The 25,142-nt window shown below is 46.0% G+C and overlaps 1 protein-coding gene across 7 annotated transcripts; it reads left to right on the plus strand.

Moving 5' to 3' along the window:
* LOC133114629 (coiled-coil and C2 domain-containing protein 1A-like) lies at positions 1-25,113 on the plus strand. 7 transcript variants are annotated; one of them, XM_061224173.1, is made up of 29 exons: positions 1-196; positions 1,512-1,598; positions 3,128-3,257; positions 4,817-4,944; positions 5,206-5,403; positions 6,009-6,249; positions 7,485-7,594; positions 7,906-7,978; positions 8,906-8,983; positions 9,267-9,385; positions 9,946-10,018; positions 10,272-10,402; positions 10,536-10,641; positions 10,900-11,072; positions 11,208-11,330; positions 12,544-12,602; positions 15,348-15,464; positions 16,242-16,315; positions 17,297-17,355; positions 17,671-17,722; positions 18,246-18,345; positions 18,874-18,964; positions 19,176-19,307; positions 19,417-19,472; positions 22,522-22,600; positions 22,951-23,077; positions 23,704-23,780; positions 23,878-23,925; positions 24,916-25,113. In XM_061224173.1, the coding sequence occupies exons 2-29, from the start codon at positions 1,542-1,544 to the stop codon at positions 24,949-24,951; spliced, it is 2,847 nt and encodes a 948-aa protein (XP_061080157.1). In that variant the 5' UTR covers positions 1-196; positions 1,512-1,541; the 3' UTR covers positions 24,952-25,113. The 7 variants fall into 7 exon arrangements, with proteins under 7 accessions (XP_061080157.1, XP_061080153.1, XP_061080159.1 ...); XM_061224169.1 differs by having other exon boundaries at positions 2-196; positions 9,264-9,385; XM_061224172.1 differs by lacking the exon at positions 1-196 and adding an exon at positions 208-334 and having other exon boundaries at positions 9,264-9,385.
* Positions 25,114-25,142: the final 29 nt, after the last annotated feature.

Here is a 25,142-nt window from a genome sequence, read left to right on the forward strand (position 1 = left end):
ATTAGAGGGTGGCATCCTGCGCTGGTTCTCCTCGCCTCAGCCCAACGATCAGCGGGTCTGGATGCAACACGCAACACGCAACACCAGGCTATGCTATGTTCTTTGGCAACACCACGCAGTATTTTAATGTAATTCCCGTTGCCCTAGAGACGCAGCGCGAAGCCGGAAGTGATTTCTACAGTCGGGGGTCGTTGTGGTAACGTTTCAAATTTTTTATTTGTAGAAATAATTTTTTGTTTTTAAATCACTGCGTAGGTCTGTCATCTGAAGGCACAGTTACGCAGGGACATCGACGATACTAATTGTGTGGTTACATCCAGGTCCTCCGCAGCAGGTGAAATTCTTGGGTGTTGCAAGCTAGTTGCAATTGCTAACAACCAGCGAGCAAGTGTTAGCAAGCGAGTTAGCAACTCGAGCCAGCTAGATAACTACGCCTCCTTAGGTATCTAAGATTTCACCTATTTTGAAATTTAAGAAATCTTTTCGCATAGTAATTAATATTTAAAAGAAATGCATTCAGCTAGCTAATCAGTGATTTAGTAGTCTGCGAATGTTTGTGTTCGTGCTGCTAGTTTTGTTATTTTGGACTTGTTTCTATCTATAGCCCGCAAGGCGAACGAGAAAGGGCGTGTATCAAATAACAGTTGTTTTTAATCGTGATTGTTGTTCTCCTTTGTATTATCATTGTTGGTCGTCCTTATTTGTATTGCTATATAATAATAATAATAATAATAATAATAATAATAATAATAATACATTTTAAATTGTATTATTATTATTATTATTATTATTATTATTATTATTATTATTATTATATCAGACGTAGTAGTATCATTAGTTTAAGTGTATGCGTGTGTGTTTGCGGAGAAGGGGGGAGGGTTACTTGTTGTTTAAACCATTAATTACCATAAGTCAAACCTGTTTAATAGAGCAGCTGGCCTGTAGTTGCATTTCAAAACAAATGCAACTCATATCATTTGATGTCTTTGTCTATTCATTCATTCCATGTAATTTATTTGTTAGGCATGTAATTAGTATTTGCTCTGTCACTAGTCGGCTAGTTGTGTGCCTAGACGTCGTTTAATTTGAAGCATATCATTTGCTGTGTCAGGTTGCCAACACAGAACTGCAGCTGTGGGCGTTGTTTTGCACATTTAAATAGTAGCACTGCTAGGTGGCGCATTCGGGGCACCAGGCTGTGATACATCGATGAATCCCCGCGTCAAGCGGTGAGAAAAGAAGCAGATGTGCGACACCGCGTGTTTCGAAGGCTACGCTGCTGTCGACTCTCTCAGATGCAGTGTTCTGCTGCGGTTGCAGATGGTTGGCCAGTCCCAATTAAGATGTGAATTGCGCATGCTTAACCCCAGGTTGGGCGCCAAATTAAAACCAAATAAAACGGATAATTTTAAAAATAATGAATAGGAAGGATAGCAGAGATGATAACATTGCAAACTATACTGGACAGCTGGTACAGTAGGGTAAACACTTTTGCAATCTTCTGTCTGCAGTTCTGATGGGTTTTTTCTGGACTTGACCCCATGAGTGGTAGTCGTACTTCCCCGTTCCGGGACCAAGGAACATCTGGCCCCAGACAGGTAATGCACCATTTTATATCACCTTACTGTAATGGGATCTCTCTGTCTTGATCTGTATTTACTCCCTCAGAACTCACATTTTTGGCTTTCAGATTTTAAAATGTTTTGAAAAGAATAGAATATTAGATATTAGATAGAACATTAAAAATAAAGTAATAATCATGCCAGTCTATTACTGTTTGTTTGTGTAATTTCTTATTGCTGCTCTGTCTGGCTCATTTAACTGAGCTGCTTTTGAGCAGTTTGTGGATCTCAGCCGCATGGTTTTGACGAGTTGGGACTGAGTTGAGCTGTGTGTGATGTGTGACACTCTCTCTCGCTGAGGCTGAAATATCAGATACCCGCGCAAACCCCCCAGCCCCCACCGCCATGTAATGGAGCCCTATGGGGACAAGAGAGCCATCCTTCATCAACCACAAAATAGTTCCATCCACCTTATGTTATTGGTGACTGATCTCATCCATTGATCAATAGTCATTTACTATGCAGAATTACATCCCTCGATTTGCCCAACTGCGTCGGTGATTGACAGCATCTGGCAGCCCCACCCGCAGGCTTTTGGCACCTATAACTGCTAAGCAGATGTGAAGCGCTTTATTCCTATTGGCCACAGACAAAACAAAGCAAGCCTCTGTGGTCACTAGCCACGGCCTCTGTTAGCCTCCTGCAGCTGGATGGCTGAAGCTAAGCGGGACTGGCACTGGTTAGTACTTGGACAGAAGCCGATTCCTCATTCTGCTTACAGCTGATTGGCCACACGGCCCCCATGCCTTGCCTTCCCATGCCGGCTTGCGTTCTCCTGGTCTGTGCTGTAAGAGAATTAAGCTTTGGCTGAACTTCCTGATTAGATAAAGCTCATTCGTTCATTATCTCTTTCTCTCGCAGCACACATTTGAAATGAAGTGGAGGATGAGCTGTATCAGTATCTTGGGTCTTCTTTCGTTCCCTCATTCCTGAATGACAGGAAATGGATGCTTTTTTGCTCATTGTTTAGTGTAGTTTTAGTATATCTTTTTTGTGTACCATTATGCATACAAGTCTGTGCTCTTTTTCCTAACTGCAGGCATAGAAAGGCAGGCAGCAGTGTAATGTGAGTATTTACTGTGAAAGGGGTGTATAGGGCGGCCTGCTGAATTCTGGGAGGGGAGCGGTCAGAAGCCACAGACTGGTATTGCGTCTCCCTGGGTTTGTTCATTAATGTTTGCATTAATCAGAGCTGATGCGTCTCTTTTTAAAAGGGGCAGCAGCACAGCAAATATTGTGCATAGGGAGACTGTTCACAGTTTTTAAAAAGCACTACCGCTACTTTATTCACCAAGTACTAACCAAACAGGTCAGTTGACAAAATAAGCTGCAAGCTAAAATAATTTTGACAACTACAGTGCTGTTGGTCAGTCATATTTACTTGCCGGCTGGTACACAAGGTTATATATGCCTTCTCTATGGCCTTTCTCATTCCACTGAAACAAAGCTAATTTGGCTAATACTTAATACTTAATAGCACCCTCCCCTTTTTCTGTCTGCCTCAGATGGGGCTGCTTCTTGACATGTCATTGGACGGAGAGGTGGACCCTCGGGGGCGTGAGCGGGAGCTGGAGGCGGAGCTTTTGTCTCTGATTGGAGAAAGAGGGGGACCGTCTGAAACAAAGGGCGGGGCAGGTGAGTGGCTTCATGTGTACTCTGAGAATATCCGGCCATTGCTCTGTCATCCTGTCACTGAGCTCAGCACAGCTTATTAATGTCCCATATTTAGATGTATTTTATTTTATTTTTATTTTATGTAGCAGTCTGCCCTTCTTTTTAATATAATTTAGTTTATTCAGATCGGGAGAAAGCAGAGCGGGTAATGGGTAGAGATGGGATCACGGTGGCATGGCGGGGATTGAAACCATTGAATTACATTACATTTGGCAGACACTTTTATCCAAAGCAACGCACAACGCACAACGATATGGGCATGAGGGAGGTCGTTGAAACACCAGAACGCAATTTCTATAAGATCTCTCGTATCCATAGCCATGAACAAGTCTTGTTCACATAGTAATCATAGTGAGTAAAGCTGTCGCAAATCAAAAACTAGAAGTGAGGCTCGAGTACAAGATACGATAAGGGCTCCATCATCAAGATTAAGATACAAGTGAACCCCCATCTACATACTGTATGACACCAGTGAACCCCCATCTACATACTGTATGACACCAGTGAATCCCCATCTGCATTCCCTATGACACCAGTGAACCTCCATCTGCATACCCTATGACACCAGTGAACCCCCATCCCCATACCCTATGACACCAGTGAACCCCCATCTACACACTGTATGACACCAGTGAACCCCCATCTACATACTGTATGACACCAGTGAACCCCCATCTGCATACCGTATGACACCAGTGAACCCCCATCTGCATACTGTATGACTCCAGTGAACCCCCATCCCCATACCCTATGACACCAGTGAACCCCCATTTACACACTGTATGACACCAGTGAACCCCCATCTACATACTGTATGACACCAGTGAACCCCCATCTGCATACCGTATGACACCAGTGAACCCCCATCTGCATACTGTATGACTCCAGTGAACCCCCATCCCCATACTGTATGACACCAGTGAACCCCCATCTACATACTGTATGACACCAGTAAACCCCCATCTGCATACTGTATGACACCAGTGAACCCCCATCTGCATACCGTATGACACCAGTGAACCCCCATCTACATACTGTATGACGCCAGTAAACCCCCATCTGCATACTGTATGACACCAGTGAACCCCCATCTGCATGCCGTATGACACCAGTGAACCCCCATCTACACACTGTATGACACCAGTGAATCCCCATCTACATACTGTATGACGCCAGTGATCCCCCATCTGCATTCCGTATGACACCAGTAAACCCCCATCTACATACTGTATGACTAGAGAGGAGACCTCCCTATGGACTGCACTAGATGCACACACCCAAATGACTGCTCTAATCCTAGCTGAACATTAATAAACGTTATGAATATTAGCTCACAGTATCTCCTCCTGTAAAGGAGTAATGTACCGTAGATTAATAACATACTGTTTAATAAGGTATTAATTGATGGCTGATTACGCAGACTTTATCCTAAAGTGTTACTAAGTGTAACGATTGAGGACTTTAGCGGTGTGGATTTGTGGAGTACTGGTAAAACGGCTATATCTCCATTCTTGTTTCAGCCTCAGTTTCTATGGAGGATATTGAGCACATGGCTGCACTGTGTATGAAAGACCTGGATGATGAAGAGGAGGAGGAGGAGCAGGAGGTTGATGAAGGGAGGAATCTGGAGAACGATGCTGACCTCTTGGTAATCACGTGGGCGAGAGAGTCGACATGTTGAGCTGGTGACAAGCTGGTCTTTGAAACGATGAGACCAAGGGGAAAATGCCCTTTTGTGGATAAGATACAGTTGGTCAGATGTTTTGTGTTTTTAATATCTTAATTGCTATATGTTGCCAATTCTGTTCGCTTGACAGGAAAGAATTGTAGCATTTCATTTAGCAATTTTTATCATTTAATTAAAAAAATTAAAGCGCAGGAACTAGTAATGGAGAAACCGTATTTGTAGGCGGAGCTAAACAACGTTCTGGAAGACGATGAAGCAGCGAGGGTCACACCTACCCAACACTTAAACTCCTCTGTGATTGGCTGTGGAGGCCTGAAGTCCCGCCTCATGGAGCGGATTGACATGTACCAGACGGCGGCGGGAAACGCCCGGGCCACGGGGGAGACCAGCAGAGCCCGGCGGTACGAGCGGGGCCTGAAGGTGAGGGGCACCTGGGGATCACCTTCCCCCCCGAAGCACACGGCCTCCAGTGGTTACGGGATGTGTCCCAGCTTATTAAACCTCTGGTGCCAAAAGGCGCATCTCCCCATTGAGATTCAAAACTATGACTTTGCTGTGGCAAAAATATACACGTGTCCATCATAATTCCTCGGCTAGTTACAATTTTACAATTTACTTATTCAACATTTTCCTTTAACCCAAGTAACTTTAAAAAAAGTGCATTTTACATCGTAATTAAGCACCATGAGAGCATGATAGGCAATTTAATCATGCAAATGCTTTAAGCCCTGCGGGATTAAGGGAGAGAGTTATTTACTTTCTTATTCTTTGAGTAGAAAATGTTGAAGTCTAGTATAAAGAGGGTGGAGGTTTACGAGTGTTTGGAAAGGTGCTTGTGAATCTACGGTCCCGATTGATGAGAGGTTGTGCCACCATGGAGGCGGGCCAGCGCGGAGGGTGCTGAATGGACACTTCTGATTGGAGTGCATGATTGGGTGTAATTACAGTCTGCAGGTAGGCAGAGTCAGTAACATTTGTAGCTTGGGTTCACTCTCGTGAGTGATTTGAATTGAGTCCTTTCACAGACTCTGCAGTCCATGTTGTCGTCGGTGAAGATGGGAAAGCCAGTCGACGAGGATGAAATCCCGCCCCCTGTTGCCACAGGCAGCAGACCCACGTCTGCCAGTCAGGCAGCTGAGCCAATCAGAGCATCTGAGCACCCAGCACGGGGGCTTGCGTCTGTGCACTCAAGCAATCAGAGCCTCAGACCATCTCTGCAGAGCACTTCCCCCCAAAACTACAGCCAACGGGATTCTCAGAATTCTGGTAATTTTTTGGACCCATACATACACACACACACACACACACACTGGCACACACATACTTGCACACTAAACTGGTTTAATGGTGGTTCAAACCACGTTTTTAAATGAATTAATGTGAAACTGTATTTAATGTGGTGCGCTCTCCAAAGGTCTAAGGAAGTGACACCGGGTGCTTTTGAGAACACCACGTAGGACATTAACAAAACCGGAAAACAAATGTAGCTTATAACAGAAATTCCATCAAAACAGCATGGAAGATAAATTAATTGTCATAATGTAGGTTGAGCTGCAGCATTAGATTCAAAGTTCTCATTAATGTATCATAGATATGGCACACAATCTTGGCAGATATTTGCATATGGTATCATGTTACAGCATTGGTTAGACAGTGTTTGTGGCATAAATGCCGGTTATGCGCTAACTGACAGCGCTTATCCAGTGCAGTTCTTACTGACCCCAGTTTATTACCAGGCTGATCAGCCAGTCCTTGGCGTTGTGTTTGGTCAGCTAACCTTTCTGTATATATTTCTGTAATATAACTGTAGCCACTGGGGGTTCACCTATTTATGATTTATTTTTCACCCCAAATTACAAATTGCCAAAGATTTAGAATTGATCTCAAAACGCTGGTTCTGGAGGTGTGAAGGGTAATTGCTCTCCTTAGACTCAGGGCATTATGGTTTCCTATTAAGGTGCAAATGAACGTATGATGAACCTGAGAGTGATCTACAGTGCGCGTGTGTTTATTTGTGTGTGTGTTTGTGCGTGCGTGCGCTTGTGTGTATGTTTGTGTGATGTGTGTGTGTGTGTATGTATGTATGTATGTGTATGTGTGTATGTATGTATGGTGTGTATGTTGTGTGTATGTGTGTAAATGTGTGTGTATGGTGTGTATGATGTGTGTGTGTGTGTATGTGTGTGTGTGTGTATGTGTCTGTGTGTGTGTGTGTGTGTGTGTGTATGTATGTATGTATGTATGTGTGTATGTGTCTGTGTGCGTGTATGTATGTGTGTATGTGTCTGTGTGTGTGTATGTATGTGTGTATGTGTGTGTGTGTGTGTGTATGTGTCTGTGTGTGTGTGTGTGTGTGTGTGTGTGTGTATATGTGTGTGTGTGTGTATGTGTGTGTGTGTGTGTGTGTGTGTGTATATGTGTATGTGTGTGATGTGTGTGTGTGTGTGTGTGTGTGTGTGTATGTGTGTGATGTGTGTGTGTGTGTGTGTGTGTTTTTACAGTCATGAAGGACATGGTGCTGGCCAGGCAGAAAGAGTACAAAGTGGCAGCTGTTCAGGCTAAACAGCGTGGAGACCTGGGAATGGCCAAACAGCACTACCTGATAGCCAAGGTACCGCCACCGTGTCACAGACTGTAAATGCAGTAAATAACACTCGCACAGGGTCACCAGAGTCACCCCAGTCTAGATTTGGGTCATTGCAGTAAATTCTCTTGGCTCTATGGACAAATACCATCACCGAGCACTCTAGCTGGCCGCTGAAGCTGAGATCCTATCTCATCTGATGGATTGTTTTTGTAGTATATAGCATAATAGACTTACTAATGAAGGTCATAAGTCAAGTTAATGGTTTTCGCCTCCTTTGTCTCTCTCTCTCTCTCTCTCTCTCTCTCTCTCTCTCTCTCTCTCTCTCTCTCTCACAGAAATTGCACACAGTGCTAGAGGCAGTTGACAGAGGAGACTCGGTGGACATCAGCACCCTACCTCCCCCTCCTGGTGAGCTGCTGCAATTACACCGCGCCTCTGCGTCCCATTTTCCTCGATCGTGTTCACACGTGTGCGTGACAGTTTGCTACGTTTATGCAGAGCTTGCATCCAGAGGTGAAGCCCTCACCTTTCACTGTTTCAGAGCCCTTTAAGATCCATGACCGGCTGTTTGCATAAACGCCGTCCAGCGTAATGCCGAAAACTTTTGAAAAATGAGCCTTTTGCGTGTCGCTGCAAGCCAGTGCTGGCTCCTCCTGTGTAGGCACAGGTTTAAAAATAAACAGCTTTTAATAAGCCTTGTCCTGGGGGACTGAGGTCAGGTCTCCTCTCAAGTGTTCAGGAAACAGCTGTGTGAGGCGAGTGACGGTAGGAGAATCTTTGTGACAGTTTAAACGCTGATCTGCAGACTGACGTGCCCCTCTGAGGTATTACAGTTCAGGGGTTGAAGAGGCTGAGGTGTGTGTTTGTGCCTCTGTATGGTATTACAGTTCAGGGGTTGAAGAGGCTGTGGTGTGTGTTTGTGCCTCTGTATGCTATTACAGTTCCGGGGTTGAAGAGGCTGAGGTGTGTGTTTGTGCCTCTGTATGGTATTACAGTTAAGGGGTTGAAGAGGCTGAGGTGTGTGTTTGTGCCTCTGTATGGTATTACAGTTCAGGGGTTGAAGAGGCTGAGGTGTGTGTTTGTGCCTCTGTATGGTATTACAGTTTAGGGGTTGAAGAGGCTGAGGTGTGTGTTTGTGCCTCTGTATGGTATTACAGTTCAGGGGTTGAGGAGGCTGAGGTGTGTGTTTGTGCCTCTCTATGGTATTACAGTTCAGGGGTTGAGGAGGCTGAGGTGGAGGTGTGTGGCAAGGCTAACGAGCGCCATGCTAATGACTAACTTTTCTCATTACCTTCTGCATCTCTTTATCTCTGTTTTTACCTCTTCCCTTTGCAGGAGATGTGGTGGTGGAAAGGCAGATGCAGACCCAAACCACTGCCTCCCTGTGTGCAGCGCCACCTGTGGCCAATTCTGGTAATGGCATAATTTCAGCAGCAGTCCTGCGAGTGCGAGTTTGTGTGTGAGTGTCTGTGTGTGGGTCCTGAGGTGTGTGTGTGTGTGTGTGTGTGTGGGTTCTGAGCTGTGTGTGTATGTATGTGTTTGTGTGTGTGTGTGTGTGTGTGTTCGTTCTGGGGTGTGTATATATGTGTCTTTTTGTTTGCGTGTGTGTGTGTGTGGGGGGGGTTCTGTGGTGTGTGTGTGTGTGTGTGTGTGTGTGTGTGGTGTGTGTGTTCTCATGTTCGCTTCTCTACAGCAGCCCCCCGCAGTGTGTCTGAAGCCCTGCAGCAGAGGATGCAGAGATACAGGGGGGCCGCGGAGGAGGCCAAGAGCAAGGGGGATGAGCGCAAGACCCGCATGCACATGCGCATCGTCAAGGTAACCATTGCCGGGGTAACCTCTGACCTTCAGTGGGGTGCGCTGGTTCTGACTTCCAACACCGGCTGTTATTCAATCAACATTTGTCCGTAACTTCACTCACAATTAAAAGCACAGTTTTTAACAAGTTCATCGATCACTAACACAAAGTGAATTTGTGAAGGATACATCTTGCCTTTACTTGAAAATAAAAGTTGAGGACAAATTTTGGTTGAATGCAGACCAGTGAGAGAGATCCAGGCATGTGACACACATAAAAAAGTCGGTGATGTTCACAGGAAAAGTTTCCACAAAATGGCGCCTGTTAGCAGAATGCATTCGTTGTGGTTGGTGGCAGTCAACACACATTTGAGCCCTGGGCTCTGAGCTGAGAAGCTATTTCCTGTTCTTCGTTCGTTTCTCGAGCATTCTTTCTTTCTCTCACTGTCATTGTTTGTCGTACTTATATTGACCTTCCTACTCATCTTGTCTCTTTTTTTAAAGTCTATTGATATGTCCTTTGTGTCAGTTAACACTATTCTCCATTCATCTCTCTCTCTCTCTCTCTCTCTCTCTCACAGCAATACCAAGACGCCATCCGATCTCACAAAGCTGGGCGGCCAGTCAATCTGTCCGAACTTCCTGTCCCTCCTGGTAAACTGCCTCTCTGTCTGTCCATTTGAACCAGTCTCTGTGCGTCTGTACCTGTGTCTGTTTACATGTCTGTCCATTTGAACCAGTCTCTGTGCGTCTGTACCTGTGTCTGTTTACCAACCTGTCTGTCCATTTGAACCAGTCTCTGTGCGTCTGTACCTGTGTCTGTTTACATGTCTGTCCATTTGAACCAGTCTCTGTGCGTCTGTACCTGTGTCTGTTTACATGTCTGTCATTCCTCTTCCCCTCTCAGGGTGCCCGCCCCTTCCGGGGTCAGAGGGCACTGAACAGAACTTGACTGGGGTGGTAGAGGCTGCTGTGAAGTTGGCCAATCGGGATGCAGAGGAGGAGGAATGGGAGGAGCAAGGAGAGGAAGTGCCAAAGGTAGGAGGTGCTGTGTGTGTGTGAGATTTTGTGTGGAGCATTTTAGAAAGATGATGAACAGGGAGGAATCCTGACCCTCGTGAAACTCAGTCTTGCTACGGTTCTTCTCTTGTTTTCCGCCTCTTCCAAAAAGCCGTCGGTGAAACCGGTTTCGCAACGTGCTGCCAAAACCTCCGCTCCTTCATCCCCAAATCTGAGGGCCCCTGGCACCCCCCCAGCCCCCCGCCAAGGCTCCAAAGGTCAGTGTGGTGTGTGCTGGCACCAATCTTTATGTGAGAACCAGCTGTTATTTTAGCTTGTTTAGTATGGATCATGGAGTGTTATTGTGTATTCATTAGACTGGGCTTTTGCTAGAGTGCTGCTGTCTGATAGCCCTGGTTCACACTAGTGAAATACTGGCCGCTTTAGCTACCTTTTGTATGTCCTGTGGATTGATATCGCCATGCCGACGCGTGTCTAACTCTGTGGTCCCGGGCGCGTTGTGATTGGCCGCTCAGCCCAGCAGCAGCTGGACTTCCTGCTGGCGCGGAGGCAGCAGTTTGTGCGCGCCGCTCTGCGCTCCAAGCAGCTGAACGACATGCAGGGCGCCGCCCTCCACCTCCGCCACGCCAAGGGCCTGGATCCCATGATCACCGCAGCCAAGGCCGGGCTGCCCGTCGACATCTCCAAGGTAACCGCCTGAGGTAGAGAGGGGAGCATCTCCAGCAGGGCCTGGCCTGTGTGGAAGGCCTAATTCTCTCTCTCTCCCTCTCCCTTCTCCCTTCTGTCCCCCTCCCTCCCTCTCTCTCTCCCTCTCTCTCTGCAGGTCCCCAGTGCTCCAGTGGCAGAGGATGGTTATTCTCTGCCTCAGTCCAGTGGCCCAGCGGTGTCACCCCACACCTCTGAGCAGTACAACCAGCTGGTGGAGCTCCTCCGACAGCAGCACGAGGTCCCTCTGCTTTTCACCCGCTTTTCACCCGCTTTTCACCCGCTTTTACCCTGCTTTTACCCTGCTTTCACCTGCTTTCACCCGCTTTAACCCTGCTTGTACCCTACTTTCACCCTGCTTCCACCCGCTTTTCACCCTGCTTCCACTCGCTTTTCACCCTGCTTTTTACCCTGTTTTCACCTGCTTTTTACCCTGCTTTCATCCGCTTTTCACCCTGCTTTCACTCTGCACTGTGATCATCCTCACACTCACTCTGCCACTGTGATCATCCTCACACACACTCTGCACTGTGATCATCCTCACACACACTCTGCACTGTGATCATCCTCACACACACTCTGCACTGTGATCATCCTCACACACACTCTGCACTGTGATCATCCTCACACACACTCTGCCACTGTGATCATCCTCACACACACTCTGCCACTGTGATCATCCTCACACACACTCTGCCACTGTGATCATCCTCACACTCACTCTGCCACTGTGATCATCCTCACACGCTCACTCTGCCACTGTGATCATCCTCACACACACTCTGCACTGTGATCATCCTCACACACACTCTGCACTGTGATCATCCTCACACTCACTCTGCCACTGTGATCATCCTCACACACACTCTACCACTGTGATCATCCTCACACACACACTCTACCACTGTGATCATCCTCACACACACTCTGCACTGTGATCATCCTCACACTCACTCTACACTGTGATCATCCTCACACGCTCACTCTGCCACTCCAGGCTTCATTATTACCTTCAAATCTCTGTCCCTTCCCTTCTCATATGAAGGGTTTCCATGGTGATCCTCACAATATTAAAAAAAGTGAGATCGGCAACATTGTCCCATTTTTAATCTCTTTTGTAGCTCCATTTTCCCCTGGATTTTATGGTGATGAAACGGAGAGGTTGTGTTTGATGTGTAAATTAAGCTTGCACGTTTTGCAAGAGCCCTGTTGTTCCCTTTACGGTTTCATTTAGTTTTTGGCTCAACGCTTCCTAGAGCGCGCAGGCAAATCTGCATTCGCATGTGCTAACGTGAATTCTCCACCCTGCCTGTCACCCGCTCTTTTCTCAAGGGTCTAAATCGAAGGGTCTTTTTCATTCACGCTGTTATTGATGCCGCCATTTTAACTACCTTTTGACCCCCATTCGTAGAGCAGGCCCCACCGCTCACAATGCTCTGCTCTTTGTCCCATAGAAGTGCCTTGGCTACTCCCAGCAGTTCACCCACATGGGCAATGTTGCTGAGACTGTCAGGTGAGTCCTGGCTTAATTAAAGCAGTAGATAGCTGATGGGAAGCTGATGTTCAGGCCCCTTAGTGGGGACTGAATGCACACAGATATCACGCAATCGTTTTATGCAGCTGGATTTCACTGGAGTAGTACAGGCTGATCACGTTGCTAAGTGTAGAAAAGTGTAGATAAGTACATAAGAGTAAAAACCCAGTTCCCTAGATCAGTGCTACAGATCCACACCCTTTCTTCCCCCAATGTGGACTACTCAGTGTAATTTGGCCAGTTGATGAGATGGACTGAAAATTGGTTTCACCGTCACCTTTTTAAGGAACCCACGCTGTGATCCACCACCCGCTAATGCGTTTGGTTACTTTCCGAGGTTTCTTCCTACATGCCATCCTGGGACTATATAAGTACATTTTGATTTTATTTTTTTTGGGGGGGAGAGTGTGGGGCCAGCTGCCCCCTCTTTTCACACTAAACGGTTCCTCTGGCTGAACTGCGTGGTCTTTCAGTTGGAGGAGTTCCCAGCATGCACAGCTGGTGCTGGTGGATGCAAGGCACTCAGTTGACCACAAGGACTCGCTCTTGTTCAATTAGATGGGAGCTCACCGGAATATGATGTTGGCCTATATATTAATGTTTTAGTGTCGGATGATGTATGCGGGAAATATCAATATATCAGATATACAGTCAGGTCCATAAATATTGGGACATCGACACAATTCTCATCTTTTTGGCTCTATACACCACCACAATGGATTTGAAATGAAACGAACAAGATATGCTTTAACTGCAGACTTTAAGCTTTAATTTGAGGGTATTTACATCCAAATCAGGTGAACGATGTAGGAATTACAACGGTTTCTATATGTGCCTCCCACTTTTTAAGGGACCAAAAGTAATGGGACAATTGGCTGCTCAGCTGTTCCATGGTCAGGTGTGTGTTATTCCCTCATTATCTCATTTACAAGGAGCAGATAAAAGGTCTAGAGTTCATTTCAAGTGTGCTATTTGCATTTGGAATCTGTTGCTGTCAACTCTCAATATGAGATCCAATGAGCTGTCACTATCAGTGAAGCAAGCCATCATTAGGCTGAAAAATCAAAACAAACCCATCAGAGAGAAATCAAAAACATTAGGTGTGGCCAAATCAACTGTTTGGAACATTCTTAAAAAGAAAGAACGCACCGGTGAGCTCAGCAACACCAAAAGACCCGGAAGACCACGGAAAACAACTGTGGTGGATGACAGAAGAATTCTTTCCCTGGTGAAGAAAAACCCCTTCACAACAGTTGGCCAGATCAAGAACACTCTCCAGGAGGTAGGTGTATGTGTGTCAAAGTCAACAATCAAGAGAAGACTTCACCAGAGTGAATACAGAGGGTTCACCACAAGATGTAAACCATTGGTGAGCCTCAAAAACAGGAAGACCAGATTAGAGTTTGCCAAACAACATCTAAAAAAGCCTTTACAGTTCTGGAACAACATCCTATGGACAGATGAGACAAAGATCAACTTGTACCAGAATGATGGGAAGAGAAGAGTATGGAGAAGGAAAGGAACTGCTCATGATGCAAAACATACCACCTCATCGGTGAAGCATGGTGGTGGTAGTGTCATGGCGTGGGCATGTATGGCTGCCAATGGAACTGGTTCCCTTGTATTTATTGATGATGTGACTGCTGACAAAAGCAGCAGGATGAATTCTGAAGTGTTTAGGGCAATATTATCTGCTCATATGCAGCCAAATGCTTCAGAACGCATTGGACGGCGCTTCACAGTGCAGATGGACAATGATCCGAAGCATACTGCGAAAGCAACCAAAGAGTTTTTTAAGGCAAAGAAGTGGAATGTTATGCAATGGCCAAGTCAATCACCTGACCTGAATCCGATTGAACATGCATTTCACTTGCTGAAGACAAAACTGAAGGGAAAATGCCCCAAGAACAAGCAGGAACTGAAGACAGTTGCAGTAGAGGCCTGGCAGACCATCACCAGGGATGAAACCCAGCGTCTGGTGATGTCTATGCGTTCCAGACTTCAGGCTGTAATTGACTGCAAAGGATTTGCAACCAAGTATTAAAAAGTGAAAGTTTGATTTATGATTGTTAGTTTGTCCCATTACTTTTGGTCCCTTAAAAAGTGGGAGGCACATATAGAAACTGTTGTAATTCCTACACCATTCACCTGATTTGGATGTAAATACCCTCAAATTAAAGCTGAAAGTCTGCAGTTAAAGCACATCTTGTTTGTTTCATTTCAAATCCATTGTGGTGGTGTATAGAGCCAAAAAGATGAGAATTGTGTCGATGTTCCAATATTTATGGACCTGACTGTAACATCTGGACAGGCCACTGCAAAGATCAGTGATGATTAAGACTATGTGGGACTCTATAGTGGGGAGTTTGATGGAGCAGCAGACCAGGTCAAACCATACTCTGAGCGTCAATTCAACTCAATTAATTTTTTTATAGCGCTTTAATAACACAGGAGAGAATTAATGACATCAGCCCTAAGCAGCCAATAGCATATGAGCTAAACGAGAAAAACCCTCAAACAGAGGTGAGAAAAAAACTCCCCGATGGGAAGAAATCTCAGGAGGAACCTGGCTATAGGGACATGCCCATCCTCCACTGGCCTAAAGGTTTAATGTATGTAGTAGGTAAACTAGAAAATATGTGGAGGGATGTAGTGTCTGGAGATCGGAGGGGAGGGGGATGAATTTGTTGAAGTTGATGAGCGGTGGCGTGTCTCTCTGCTCAGGTTCGAGAAGCTGGCGGAGGAGTGCATGCACAACCTGGCGGTGCTGAAGCAGGCCCATGGCAAGGGCTACCCCGTCCCCAAATTCCACACTGAGGAGCGCACCTTCAGCACCGTGAAGTACGCAGAGCCCCGCAGACACAGACAAAATGGGGTCTGCTGAGTCACTGATTCTGATTCATTTCGGCCAATATGCAAACACTGGTTATTCAATCAATGGGATTCTGTTTAGTCAATATGCGACAGTTTGCGAAGACACATGATTCTGTTCAGTCATGATTGACATTCAGTTCTGTTCAGTTCTGGCGCTCACCATATCAATTCAATGAATACATGTCAGTTTGTTCAATACACAACAAATCAAATCATGATTGGTGGCAATGATGAGGCAGTCATTATTGATTTGATTCAATAGATACAACTCAGTTCAGTCAATACACACAAGTGGCATCGAATCAGTAATGATCAGCCAGTCTGCTCTGGCCTTTGCCCAAAATAATGGAGAGAAATAAAGCATTATTCACTAAGACAATAAGCATAGATGGTAGATATAACATTATTCACTGAGAGTCACTCATCACTGAAGACTTGAAGATTTGATCTTGGCTTCTCATTCACCCATTCATACACACATTCACACACCAACGGCGATTGCTGCCATGAAAGGCACCAACCAGCTACTGTAGAGGATCTGAAAGCTCACTGGCATGTTTTCTCAATCAGTGAGGCTATCAGTAGAACATATTTCAAAATGCTTTATTGGCGTGACATGTTTTTCAGTACATATTGCCAAAGTGTTATAAGCAATCATAATATTAACAAAAACAATAAACATAATGCAACAATACAAGGATTGCAATAAAGCAGACATCTCACTCTTTTGTCTCTGGTGTACAGGATCCTTCCCAGTCTGACCAGCAGTGACATGATACTGTCCGTAATGAAGGGCATCAACCTCCCGGCCCCTTCAGGTGCCTCTGTGTCTGCATGTCTGTCCATCTAACGTGTGTGTGCTTGTGTCTGCATGTCTGTCCATCTAACGTGTGTGTGTGCTTGTGTCTGTATGTCTGTCCATCTAACATGTGTGCTTGTGTCTGTATGTCTGTTCATCTAACGTGTGTGTGCTTGTGTCTGTATGTCTGTCCATCTAACGTGTGTGTGCTTGTGTCTGTATGTCTGTCCATCTAACATGTGTGCTTGTGTCTGTATGTCTGTTCATCTAACACGTGTGTGTGCTTGTGTCTGTATGTCTGTCCATCTAACATGTGTGCTTGTGTCTGTATGTCTGTCCATCTAACATGTGTGTGTGATTGTGTCTGTATGTCTGTTCATCTAACATGTATGTGTGCTTGTGTCTGTATGTCTGTCCATCGAACATGTGTGCTTGTGTCTGTATGGCTGTCCATCTAACATGTACGTGTGCTTGTGTCTGTATGTCTGTCCATCTAACATGTATGTGTGCTTGTGTCTGTATGTCTGTCCATCTAACATGTATATGTGCTTGTGTCTGTATGTCTGTCCATCTAACGTGTGTGTACTTGTGTCTGTATGTCTGTCCATCTAACATGTATGTGTGCTTGTGTCTGTATGTCTGTCCATCTAACATGTATGTGTGCTTAGATATATTTGCCTGGGCTTGCAGCTCAAAGGTGACCAGTTTTTTTCCCTGCTTAAGTCTCTCTGAGACTTAATTAACCTGCCTCAATTAAGTGTAAATGGAATCTGAGCAAGTTGAATAAGAGAATCTGTTAAACGACTAAGGACCTAATATACTAAAACCTTTAGCACGTACAAAGCCAATAACCTGCCCAATGATTAGCCATGGCATTTGTTTTGCACCAGTCGTTGGTTGTGTTATTGGTTTTGTGTGCAGTGAAAGGTTTTGCACGTGCTAAATTAAGTCATAGTAAGTCAATGTAAATGTAAATGTTTGTTTGTTTGTCTGTGTTCAGGGGTTTCCCTTAAGGCGATGGACACCAGTGTGCGTTTTGAGTTTCCGTTCCCCAGCTCGGTAAGACGCTGACACACGCACACACACGCACACACTGTCCCCATACACTGATTATTTTTGGGTTCGTTTTTTATTATAGACCAAGGTACATTTTCTGTTTTCATCTATTCGTGTGTGTGCTTGTGTGTGTGTGTGTGCTTGTGCTTGTGCTTGTGCTTGTGTGTGTGTGTGTGTGTGTGTGTGTGTGCGTGTGCTTGTGTGTGTGTGTGTGCGTGTGTGAGTGTGTGTGTGTGCTTGTGTGAGTGTGTGTGTGTGTGTGTGGTGTGTGTGAGATAGTGCCGTTACTGACCTGTGCGTGTGTGTGTGTGTCCCTAGGAAGAAGCACAGAAGGATAAAACCCGTTTTGTGAAAAACAGCAACAGTCCAGGTATCAGCTCACCGTGCCCTGAAGCCCTGAAGCTCTGAAACGCACTGACTGCACGGCATATACTAACATACCAAACCCACACACACACGCACACACACACACACACACACACACACACACACACACACACACACACACACACTCACGCACACACACACACACACACACACGCACACACACACATGCACACACACTCACACACACACACACACACGCACACACACACACACACACACACACACTCACGCACACACTCACACTCACGCACACACACACACACACGCACACGCACACACACACACACACTCACGCACACACACTCACACACATACACATGCTGTGACACACTCACCTTTAGATGCAGGAATAACACACTGACATTGATCAGTTTACACAATGATCTATTTACTGACTGTGCAAAGTGGAGTCCTGTGTAAAGTCTTTCCTGGCCTTCTTCTCCCTCCCTCTCTCTCTATCTCTATCTCTCTCCCTCTCCCTCTCTTTCTCTCCCTCCCTCTGGCAGAGTTTAAGGAGCACTTTAAACTCTCCATCAGTCGAGGTCATCGGAGTTTAAAGAGGGTCCTTCAATCCAGGGGCATCAAGTTTGAGGTCATACACAAGGGGTGAGGATGTGTGCACTTGTGTGTGTGCCTGTGTGTGTGCGTTTGTGTCCGCTTGTGTGTGTGTGCACGTGTGTGTTTGTGTGCGCTTGTGCTTGTGTGTTTTTACGTGAGCATTTGTGTGCGTTTGTGTGTGCGTGCGTGTGTGTGTGTACACGTGTGGGGGTGTGTGTGTGTGTGTGTGTGTGCGTGCGTGTGTGTGCGTGTGTGTGCATGCGTGTGTGTGTGCACATGTGCGTTTGTGTGTGTGTGCGCGCACGTGTGGGGGTGTGTGTGTGTGTGTGTGTGTGCGCGCAGGTGTACATTTGTGTGTGTGCGTGCGTGTGCGTTTGTGTGTGTGCACGTTTGTGTGCGTTTGTGCGCGTGTGTGTGTGTGTGTGTGTGTGTGCGTGTGTGTGTGTACACGTGTGGGGGTGTGTGTGTGTGTGTGTGCGCAGGTGTGCGTTTGTGCGTGTGTGTGTGTGCGTGTGTACACGTGTGAGGGTGTGTGTGTGTGTGTGAGCACATGAGTGACTCGGCCTCTCTCCACAGTGGGCTATTTAAGACAGAGAAGGTGGTGGGCAGCGCTCAAATTAAGCTGGAATCCCTGGAGAAAGAGTGCGAGGTCAGACAGCTGATAGAGGTGAGAGACACTCACACACACACATACATACACACACACACGTGCGCACTCACTCACATTCTGGTTCATTCACATACATGTACGCACGTACACACAACCTCCAAGATCACAATTTTTGTGTCTGCATGTCCGTGTATGTGGTTGTATACGCGTGTGTGTGTGTGTGTGTGTGTGTGTGTGTGTGTTTTCATGTGTGTACTCTCTGAAACAGGTGCTGGATGGCCGAAAGCCCACAGGGGGGCACTTGGAGGTAGTGGTGAAAATTCGGGAGCCCTTGGGGGGGCCCCAGGTGCACGCTGTCACAGAGCGCTGGCTGGTCCTGGACCCCCTCTCCATGCCCACGGTGAGGCCAGCCCGGGACGCCACTGGATGATGTCACTTCCTGTTGCCATTATGATAACGTACCCCGTTCCCTGTTCAAGGCCGTGGTAATGGGTGACTCTGTCCTGCAGGTGGCAGTACCGAACCCCAAACCGCAGGCCGAGACTGTGAAAAACGTCAGTGCCAGGTCAGCGATTGTCTGTCTGCTTGTCCGTACCGGATATTTACTGCTTGTTTCTGTCCACTGATATGCGTCAGTGTTTGTGTGGGGTTCGGACACGAATGCATGTGCTTGTTTCTCCTTTCCCCTGCCCTCCCTGTAGTAAGAGCTATATTTTGTGCATTGATGAAGACAAAATTAGCCTAGCGCTTCCGTTCTCTTCCTTTACCTCTGTGAACGAGTGGCTGTGAGTTTCTCCACTTCTTAATCATTTGCCGCCTTGTTACTTCTCCTCTCCCTCCCTCTTGTTTGCGCTTTCGACCATTCACTCTTTCCCTTGCTTACCCTCTCTGTTCCTTTCCCTCTCTCCTTCCCTTCCTTCTCTTCCCCGTCCTCTCTCTCCCTCTATTTCTCTCTCTCTCGCTCTCGTTCTGCGTAACAGCTTCAAATTCAGTCTGGTGTATTGGAATGGAAAGTGTTTCGGGGGAATCTTAAAATTGTCGCCTCGGGTGAGAGGTGAGAATAGCGAGAGGAGGAGAGTGAAAACATCAGCAGGAAAGAGGGACAGAGGGGAAAGAGAGAAAACGATAACCTCCCGCCTTGTGTCTGGTCGGTTCTCTGTCTGATTGCCTTACAGATCGTCGATCTGCACTCTCCACTGACCGCCCTCAATGTGACTCTGCCAAAAACCAACCAGAACCCGCCCTGTGCACCCCTGCCCAGCAATCGGCCGGGCCCAAACCGGACCACTCCCTGTCCCTTCCAGAGACTTTACACAGAGAGACAGGGGAGAAGCAAACGGGACGGGGTCCCTGTCAAAAATGTAGATCAGAAGGTCTCTGAGATTGCACCCAAAAAAACGGGAGTCAAGGAAACAAGGATTTATTACACACCTCTACTGATTATGTGTGTTCAGGACTACAGGATCCAGAAACTGGATTTAATCTGTTGGCGGGGGTGGTGGGGGAATTAGCCTGTCGTCACTACAATAACCGTGCAGTGAAGGATGGGTATGAGCAAATAGAAGCTGCTCTTTTTACCAGACTGAATTTGATTGTATCATCATTGTGTTCGCTGAGCCAAGAGGTCAATATACAGTACTGTGCAGAAGTCTTAGGCACTCTAGACTTTATTATATATATGTTTATTTTTGTGTGTGTGTATAAAAGTATAAAAGAACACATTTGAGATTTCCAAATATTCATTTTCCAAAAGATTTAGTTTTACAGAGACATTTTTGTATTCAATTTTTAAAAGTAACATATCGCTGTAAGCAATTTACTACTTTTTGCATCAAAACTTGATCAAGGCTGTCTGAGATCAGAAGCAAGGAGCCAACCAAAGTCTGCAGAAGAACTGTGGCAAGTTCTCCTACATGCTTGGACACTGATTGTCTTAGCCAATGCTGTCCTGCAGTTCTATATCTCAGTGAAGTGATGCAGTTTTAACACTGGTGGTCACAAAAAATATTGATTTGATCCAGTTTTTAACTATTCTGCCAAATTACTAAAATGTAATGTAAAATGTATAGTATGTTTATTTAGGACCTTTCATTTAATTATTTTTGAAAGAATCGTATCTGTACAGAATGTTATACAGGTGCCTAAGACTTTTGCACAGTACTGTATGTGCATTTTTATATTGCGTTCTGCATTGCATGTGCATTGCATTGTGACCTGAAAAATTGTGTATTTGTCTTTCGTTATGTCTATATATATACACACTCAGTGAGCACTTTATTAGGTATTTATTCGACTTATTAGTCGTCTTATTTTTTTCTTCTGCTGCTGTAGCCTATCCACTTAAGTTTGGCGCGTTGTGTGTTCCGAGATGCTCTTCTGCATACCACTGTAATGTGTGGTTATTTGCATTCCTGTTATTAGGTCTACCTAATAAAGTGCTCAGGGAGTCTATATTTTTATTTTAAAATGTATACATATAATGTATAAAACTATTTGTGGACTGGTGAGTGCTGAATGGCTTATTTTCTTCGTTATGTGAGCGACGTATTTTGCACATATAATTATGACAAAACATACGTCTTTCAAATGTGATTTTGAAATTGGTGCATATTCCTCTTTTTTTTATTTTTTATTGTTTCACACAGTTACATATTTATATTTTAATAAATCCATTACTGATTTTAGATGTGTGGCTCGTGGAGTTTGATCTGCAGTACGGCCAGAATGATGTCTGAGGGAGACTGGCACTAAGGGTGCTGTGCAACACCTGTAGTTTTCTCAGTAAATGTTAAACGTGCATTCTCAGTAAAACAGGAAGAGAGAAATACTTGCAGTGGTGTCACATCAAGACCTAATAACAATAATACATTATATTATATATTATACTCTGGTGATAATAATGTGAATTATTAATGCCAGGAAGAATTGTAACAATTTTTTAAAGTAGTAATAGTAATAATTACTGTAATGTAACACCTTTTATGGATCTCAGATTGCTGAAGAGTGATTCTGCTCAGCAACCATGAGTAAGAATGACCTGCCTGAGGGTAGTGCCCTGAAATCCCCAGGGTCAGTACTGTGTAAAGTACAGCCCCTGGGTCAGTACTGTGTAAAGTAGAACCCCAGGGTCAGTACTGTGTAAAGTAGAACCCCAGGGTCAGTACTGTGTAAAGTAGAGCCCCAGGGTCAGTACTGTGTAAAGTAGAGCCCCAGGATCAGTACTGTGTAAAGTAAAGCCCCAGGGTCAGTACTGTGTAAAGTAGAGCCCCAGGATCAGTACTGTGTAAAGTAAAGCCCCAGGGTCAGTACTGTGTAAAGTAGAGCCCCAGGATCAGTACTGTGTAAAGTAAAGCCCCAGGGTCAGTACTGTGTAAAGTAGAGCCCCAGGATCAGTACTGTGTAAAGTAGAGCCCCAGGATCAGTACTGTGTAAAGTAGAGCCCCAGGATCAGTACTGTGTAAAGTAGAGCCCCAGGATCAGTACTGTGTAAAGTAGAGCCCCAGGATCAGTACTGTGTAAAGTAGAGCCACGGGTCAGTACTGTGTAAAGTCAAGTTCTGTTTTGTGTAATGTTAAGGGAAATGTCTAAGTGTACTGTGCCCTTCTTCCTCTCAGCCCCCCTCCTCCTCCTCCTCGGTTCAAGCTTTACAGCGTTAATCTGCTGGCTCACGATAAAGAGGCTCTGGAGAATAAGGTCTGTTTTATTGTGTGTGTGTGTGTGTGTGTGTGTGTGCGTGCGTGTATGTATGTGTGTGCGGGTACCCTATCAGAAGAAGCAGTTGTCGGTGTGTGAGAGTGTGTGTGTGCGTGTGTGTGCGTGTGTATGTGTGTGCGGGTGCCCTATCAGAACAGGCAGTTGTCGGTGTGTGAGAGGCAGTTTTATGTGGAAGATCTTCTGTGGATACGACTCGGGTGAAATGACAGGATCTGCTCATGTTTCAGGTGCAGCGTGGGAAAAGTAATTTCTCGGTGTTTCCAAGCAGGTCAGTGTTTATGGTTGTTTTTTCTCGACGTGTCAGCCGTGCCTGTGACACCTCCCCGTAGATCCTGGACTGCAGGCGCGGTGAGAGGGACCCTCCCCTGGACCTGCTGCAGCAGCACCGCGAGCTGGTCCGCCGTCTGCAGTGGCAGAGCGGCCAGCTGGACCGGGCCACGCCCGCTCTCCTCTCAGGTGGGGCTGTCGCTGACGTCTCTCTCCTCCTCCTCCTCCTCCTCCTCCCCCCTCTCCCAACTCAACACACCACCACCCTGCCGCACCTCCCTGTCAGCCTACATCCGCTTCCAGACTCTTTATCCTAACCTCCAACTTCTGTTCTTCCGGCCTCAAAATCCACGTGCCCCGTGCTGCTCTCAGTAACACGTCCACCTCCACAATCCACCCCACCGGCTCCCCCTCTTTCGGCCTGCTGTGTCCATTCTGGGTCGCCCTTTGGCCTTGTGAATGGACCAGTGGCGTGTATTTGACACCGCAGTCGTCCGGTGAATCCTGAGATGGGTTCCCATTCTGTGTTTCCCTCAATTTCCTCCTACAGCTCCCTTTCATGTCTGGCGTTTCTTAAAAATCTGTCACTAGTGTTTGAAGCTTGAAAACTATCCTTAATCTGACCTCTCCCTTTCCTTCCCTCTCTTTCCCCCCCTCCCTCTTTTCCTCCCTCTCTCCCTTCCCGCCTCCATCACTCTCCCACCCTTTCTTTCTGCCTGTCTCCTATCTCTTTCTCCATCCCTCTTTCTCTCACCTCTGCCTTCTCTCCTCCCTCTCTCACTCTTCCTCCTTCCCTCTGTCTCTGTGTCTCTCAGACTATGGCGGTGTTCTCTGTCAGCTCGTCGAGGGTCTCGGGGAGACCGTGAAGAGACTCTCCCTCCAGGGGGACGCGGTGGGTATCGGCCTCTGACCGTGACCCCCGTGTAGTCCGCGGGACTGTGCTGGTGCTTTTATTCCTCACACTGTGCGTGTTCCTCCCCTCTGTGCAGGGGGCTGCTCAGGACACCCTCAGAAGGCTGGAGATGGTGGAGAGCGAGGTAAGGATCATTCCATGACCATTCAAATGATGTCACACCATTGTGATGTCGTGCCATTGTGATGTTGCGCCGTAGTAATTTTGCATCACTATGACATTGAATCACTGTGATGTCATGACTGTCACTTTGCCCTGATGTTGAGGCCAGTTTAGTTCAGTGATGTAAGATTGGCCGATGGATATCACTGCATTGTCACCGGCATTCCGTTATTGCTCGACATCGATTTTGAACACTGTCGCTCATAAAAAGTGTAAACGCTCTGCTACAGATAAATACTGGAAATGAGAACGTTCTATAATGTTGTCATGACAACTGAGCCAGCCATGGGGTCAAAGTTCAATCCAATTTAGGTCTGAGCAATGGGCACAACAATGATAGCTGTGAGGAGAAATCATCCGTTACTCTGGTATAAACCAAAAGTCATTACGACCCGCCATCAAATGTAATAATCGCTGGCGGCAATGATGTTGCATCGCCTAACTATAGACTGGCCTTCACACTTAACACATAGCAGGTACATGGGAGTGGGCTCTGAGTGTTAATGTTCTAAAAGCTTATCTTTAAATAATCCCATCAACCCCAAATGGTGCTTGAGAAGACTTTGTGATCATTAACTACTGTCAGTGGGTTGTAATGCTGAGCTTAAAGCAGAATTCCATAGACCTGCCAAAATAAAAAAAAACCTGATACTCTTAACCCTTTAAGGCGACAGAGTATGATTAGAATGTTCTTAACTGAACATTCTAATGCTGATGATGTCACAGTCACTGCTGGTAATTGAAAGCAATTGAGTTCTAGAACACTGAAAAAAAACAAAAAAAACATTCCGAAACACCTACTCTTCGGAGGACTGAAGGCCCAGTTTTGAGTCTAGATAAGAACATTATTGTGTCTGCAATTGAGTGACATTTCGGACTGCATTTTTTCTTAGTTCTTCATCTTTTTGGTACAAAATGTGATTGATATTTTGTTGAACTCACTTGGTTTTAGATGGAGGGCTTGAAGAGGAGGGGCAGGCTGGGATGAGGAGGGGGAAGAGGGTGGAGAGGAGATGGGGGAGGCAGGAGGTAGCCGCTCCCAGGCTACACTAACACAAAGTCCTTCCACCTGTTCTGGAGCACTGGTTCAAGGGGAGGGGCACAAGCATCCATTATGGCATCAGTATATAAACATAAAAATTCACACAGTTTTGAAGCTGAGGGGAGCACAAAACATTT

This window comes from Conger conger, chromosome 16 (assembly GCF_963514075.1).
Source record: "Conger conger chromosome 16, fConCon1.1, whole genome shotgun sequence".
Taxonomy (NCBI): Eukaryota; Metazoa; Chordata; class Actinopteri; order Anguilliformes; family Congridae; genus Conger; species Conger conger.